At 38.5% G+C, this 5,890-nt stretch overlaps 1 protein-coding gene across 1 annotated transcript; it reads right to left on the bottom strand.

Annotated features, from left to right (window-relative positions):
• Positions 1-1,009: 1,009 nt before the first annotated feature.
• Positions 1,010-4,526, bottom strand: LOC110869290 (G-type lectin S-receptor-like serine/threonine-protein kinase At5g24080). Its single transcript, XM_022118590.2, has 5 exons — positions 4,255-4,526; positions 2,434-3,794; positions 2,173-2,353; positions 1,625-2,078; positions 1,010-1,534 (listed from the first exon to the last, which is right to left on the bottom strand). Exons 1-5 carry the CDS (start codon positions 4,518-4,520, stop codon positions 1,187-1,189), a joined length of 2,610 nt encoding a protein of 869 aa, XP_021974282.2. The 5' UTR covers positions 4,521-4,526; the 3' UTR covers positions 1,010-1,186.
• Between the last annotated feature and the right edge of the window lie 1,364 nt (positions 4,527-5,890).

Below are 5,890 nucleotides of genomic sequence, written 5' to 3'. Positions count from 1 at the left end.
CATCCCGGTATGACTTAAAAACCGGTTTTTAAAACATTGTGTACATGTAAACATGGTCTATTTAATTAAACGGAGTAACATGTTTTATTAAACACCAGTTTAATTAAACACTTTAGATGTATCAGTTTAAACATGACCCATTTATTTAATCAAGTTGACCCAAAGTTTGATTTGTTTCGTGTCGTTTTAGGAATAAACGTTTTTCTTTATTTATTTTTTCTATTTTGATGGGTGTTTAGGTTAGCTTATTTTGGAACAACTTTTAACTTATTAACTTATAATAAGTTATAAGTTGGCTTTTTAGTGTTTGGGTAAACTTAATTAAAGGAGTTTTTGTGTGATGAAAAATTAAAAAGGAGAAGTCATAATTTATGACTTCTTTAAAAAGCTGAAAAGGAGAAGTTAAAAAGAGAAAAAGAAGAATCCCAAGGTATTTTAGAGAGCCGGCCCAAGCTTAATAGAAATGAGACTTTGGGCCTCAAAAATATCAGTGCCCCATTTTATTTCAAGCCTAGCCCAATTATTTCTCAGTTAGCATTTAGCCATCTACGAATAGGTCCCCCTTCAGTTTGTTCATCATATGGAAACCATTTTCCAATCAGAGTAGATCTTATCAGTTTCTGAAATCTGGATATATTGACCAAAGCAAACATGTAATAAGCCAATGGACAGTTTGGTACATACAATCCATCGATTTTTCTGTTAATCAATCGGTAAGTGCTTCCCATATGGCCATATCTTCAGTCTTCATATGAATTTCCGATATTTTTTCGTATCAATGTGTTTTATATTGAAAATATCACACGCGGCACTCCTAATATATCATATCCAATTGTTCCGGTCTATTTCATACTTATTTTATAAATCAATTCATTTGGTAGCCTCTCTAACACACTCATCAGATGGGAGAATATTAATATTTTACAGAGGAAACAAAAAAGCCAAAATAGTCTTAGACTAAATGGGTTTAGAGTCTAGAGAGTAAGTCATATGGCTTTGACGTACTAATAACATATCATCTTTTAAAATAGCCTGTAACAAACTCTTTAAAATCAGATTCTTATAGCACTAAACAAGCTCGTAATTACATGTGCTTTATATTTTTGATACAATAAAATGGTTAGATAACGCAAATAAAGATGTAATTTAATTTAGTGGCATTCGTTCTTCTGATCCATCACTCGCATTATCTAGGTGACATTGTAGAGTAACTACAGGTTGCACCGGATGATGGTTGACTTGTCATGTTGGTGATAATGAAAGAACTTAACGGATTAAATTCTCGTTTCATTGCCTTATAGACATGGTCTAATCCTTCCTCAATAAGCTCAAAAACCGATTGGGGCATTGGTGGTTCGTTCACCTCTACCGAACCTTCCAACATCATCACCACCTCACTCATCGAAGGACGCATACTCACATCGTCTTGTATACACCAAAACCCCACTTTTAATGCTCTCAAAAGCTCGCCTTCATCAACTGCCCCTTCTAGTCGCCTATCTGCCACCTTCATCGCATCCCCGTTTCTCATTTCCTGTAAACAACTTTTCGCTTAGTAATCACGAAAAAAATATATGATCAATGTAGTTTCATAAATAGTAATTTTCGACATTAAAGCACACACCTGAAAAGCCCATCCAGGGAAGAAGAAATTGTTTGCATCAAAACTCATATCGAGATTTCTTCGTCCACCAACTATTTCCAACAAGAGCATTCCATAACTATAAACGTCCGTTTTTACTGTTACAGGACGATTACTAATCCACTCTGGAGCTAAGTAACCTCTTGTCCCTCGAACCATGGTCACAACTTGCGAGTGCTCCCTTCCCATCAGCTTAGCCAACCCAAAATCCGAAACTTTTGGACTAAAATTTTCGTCCAAAAGAATATTCTCCGGCTTTATATCACAATGTATTATCCTATTCCGACATTGCTCGTGGAAGTATGCAATCCCTTGTGCAGTTCCAACTGCTATATGAAACCGAGTTGACCATTCCAAGAGTCTCTCTCGAGTATTATGCGAAACAAATAACCATTTGTCCAAAGATCCGTTCGTCATAAACTCGTACACCAAAAGCCTGCATTTTGTGGCACAATTTAACATTTTAACTTAACACAACTCATAGTTAACTATGCATATGTACTTTGTTAGAACTTATAACTATATTGTACCTTTGTGCACCTTCGGAACAATACCCGAACAAGCGAACCAAGTTCATGTGATGCATCGAACCGATTGTGTTTACTTCAGTTGCAAATTCCCTTTCTCCGTGTGGCAAAATCCGGTCGAGCTTTTTTACCGCAATTAGCGTCCCATCTGCTAAACTTCCCTTGTAAACACTACCAAACCCACCTAAAAATAGGCACATTAAATACATTTTGAACAGTTGGAGAATATATATATTATCCAACAACACAACTATAAATCAATACCTGTTCCAAGCAACTCCGAAAATTGATTTGTGCTATTCTGTAGATCACGAAAGTTATAACTAACAGGAGCTCCTGAGACAATCAAGGAACTGTTGAGAGCTCTTTTCAACCCTCTCCTTTTATGAACATTAACATACAACAAACAACATAGAAGTCCAACAAGAACAAGCATCCCGAGCACAACCGGAGGCACCACAACCTTAGTCCGAGTGCTGCTACTCATCCCAGAACCGTCTTCACGTTCTTCGCTAGAAGAGGCGTTCGACAGAACCTTAACGAACATAGTCGAGCCCGAATCCTCAAACCCACCAAACTCCAAGCTTCTTAACACCCAACAATATGGACTCTCTTGGTTTAGCCCATAAACAGAAGCAACACATTCACAATTAGATAAACAAACATCACCACACTTCGAAACCGACGCGATATCACTATAATTCGCTATCACAGCCGATGGTAGGAAATAGTAATTTGTTTGTTGAACTGTTTCGATTTTGAATTCGGATTTATTCCAATTCTCGTGGGGAACTCTGCAATTTCCAGTGTAGGACGAGTTAGCCCTACACTGGAAATCGTCCCCACTAGTGTCAGAACCAGGCAAACACACGCAAGTCGCGTTTGTTTTGGTTCTGTCTAAATTACATATACCATTACCACAAACTCCAGCTATGTCACACGGGTCTGAAACCGCAGCCCATTCGGGTACCCATTGCCGTGATCCGTTAACATCATTGTCCCAACGGTATAACCGAAGATTACCGTTAGTTTCGAGAATTATTCTACGTAGAACTAATGGTCTGTTTGTTTGGTTTATAGCTGATGATAATTCACCTTTGTCATTGTCATTTTTATAAACGTACACTGCTCCGGCTGAGGCGGAATCTCCGCCGTAAACCACCCCGAAGCTTCCGGCTTGGTCGAGTACCGCCGTAACATCGCCGGTGAGGTTAGAGAACTCCGGTGTCGCCCAGTAAGAATAATTAGAAAGAGCTTTGGTTGATAAGTTATAAGGCTCTTTTGGTAGGTTGTATGATAAAGCTAAGGTTAGTGAAGTGGGTTGTTGTAGTATTTTTAAAATGTAATAACCGCCGACACGTGTGGGCCCCCTTGACGAAGTCAACTCATTGGAGATTGTCAAAGGTTGACCAGGTAAGAGTGTGTCTGATGGGTGTGAGAAGCTTTGCCATGCTATGTGTTGATTGATCGTGTAGAGGACGAGGTTGCCGTTTTCGAGTAACTCCGCGGATTGGATATCGTCGCGTGTCGTGTTTGAGGTCCATGTGAGGGTGCGCCCATCGGTTAAGACAAGGTTTCCGGTTGTGTCGAGCTCCAAGATCGCTTCTTTTGTGACGGGAGAGATTCTATGGAAAGAAAAAGAAACGATAATGGTGAATAATATTTTTCTATGATAATTAACTCACGCTAAGGGAACTTAGGGTGCACGGGGCACCAGCGGTGACCCCCATGCGGGGACTTCAAATGCCGTGCGGGTACACCGCCACCATCCAAACTTCACCGCGCGGGGACTTCATAGCTCGGTGTGTGCTCACCGATTGAGATAGAGGAGAGAGAGAGGGGGTGATTGGTTGTTAATGTGGGTCCACCCTTTTTCCACCAATCATATTTTTTTCTTCTTTTTTTATTAAAAAAAATTGTGTGAGTGGAGTGATGCCAACGTTTGAGTGCAAAATGGGGACTTAAGAGGGGAGTTGATGTGGCGCGTGCTGATTGGGTGTGTGTAAGAGAGGTCACTCCCCCCTTAGAGGAGTGCCCCACACCCTTACAATAAATGATAAATTAACTCGCGCTAAGAGAACTTACAAATATGCGGACCACACAAGAGTACGGTCGCCGGGTAGATCAGCAAACCAAATGCCGAGTTGGTACCGATGATCATCCTGTGAACGTGAACTTGATCCTACAGCAGGAGCAAACCCAAATGCAAATGTACCATTATCAGAAACCCATGTCTGGTTGTTGTTAGCATACAATCTCGACCCCAAACTAACCCGACCCGACATACACAAAACAATCTTCAACAAAATAGCAAGTAAGAAGCCATAAGTAGTCGAGCAAAAATAAGCCATTTACTAAGAATTAATACTTACAATGCTACAAAAAAGTGGTTGAATAAGCACATATATATTGGAGGAATAAATCAAATAATTAAGTGGGAAGAAAAATGGGTTGAGTCGTGAGTACGTGTATAAGGGTTGGTGAGCTAAATGTTGAAAAAGGGCTAGGTGGTCGGCTTGTGGTTCGGCCCCTTGAGGGCACGTGTGTTAGGTCCCCTGGCTATAACAAGGCACCTGGGTTTGGGCCAGGGCCGATTTATTATGCTTGGTTGCCCACACGTCTCGTTTTACGGCATGAGGAGGGATTTTTTCTCGACTTTCACACGAGACGGGTGGAGTGAAATTAAGTTAATAGATCTCCTTTTCAAACTAAGTTTTTATCTTTGTCGACTCACCTAATAATACACATTACATAGATAATAATTGAAGTTCTATTTTAAAGTTTATGTTAGAATGATAAAGTCATACTTGCGCTTTTGTTTAGTTTTATTTTCAAATAGTTACATATAAATTTGTATTATTGAATAGACATAAAAAATAGAAAAGAGAATGGATTGTAAGCTTTTTAAAACTACTATTAAGCACACCCGCGTTGAGGAGGAGGCGTAAAATCATGCCAAATAAATAGCACCAATGTCACATCACCGTCACCAACCACCAACATTGAAGTTGCGGCGTGTTAATGCGAAGAAATTAAATCAAATCGTAAAACATAGAAAATAATAACTAAGTCGATCTAGGGCCCGCATGTTACAACGAACCTGTCAAACGGAAAAAATAGATGACATAAAAACTTTGAACCACACACGCACGTTGCGTCGTGTTAACTCGCAAAATTTAAAACGAAACGTTGAATCACATACGCATGTTGCACTTTATTAACTCGTAGACAAAGTGTAAAACGAAAATTTTTCGAAAGATGAAAAGTATAGGGGACCAAAGTTGAAGGTAAAAGAGTTGTAAAGTTAAATTACAAAAAATGAAAAGTTTCGTGTTAACATTAAAAAATTAATAGTTTTGAGTTAAAAGTAATTCATCAAATACTTTTGGGTTAAAAGTAAAAAAGTAAATTACAAGTTTTGTCCTTTATGTTTACACCAAATTACAGGCGCTGTCCTTTAGCACAAAAGTTGACAAGTTTTGTACTTAATGTTTCAAAATCTTGCACGTTATGTCCTTTAAGCCAAACTCAGTTAGATTTTTTGGTTAAATCTGGTCAAGTGCATTGCACATGAGGGCATTCTTGACATTTCACATTCCAGGGGCTATTTTGTAAAGAATTTATATTTAGAGACTATTTTGTACAAAACTAAAAAATAAAAAATATATAAACTCTCTCTCTCTCTCTCTATATATATATATATATATATATATATATATAT

The sequence above is a fragment of the Helianthus annuus genome, chromosome 7 (assembly GCF_002127325.2).
Source record: "Helianthus annuus cultivar XRQ/B chromosome 7, HanXRQr2.0-SUNRISE, whole genome shotgun sequence".
Classification (NCBI taxonomy): Eukaryota; Viridiplantae; Streptophyta; class Magnoliopsida; order Asterales; family Asteraceae; genus Helianthus; species Helianthus annuus.
Note: the sequence above shows the minus strand (reverse complement) of the source record. Positions and strands in the feature narration are given on the sequence as shown.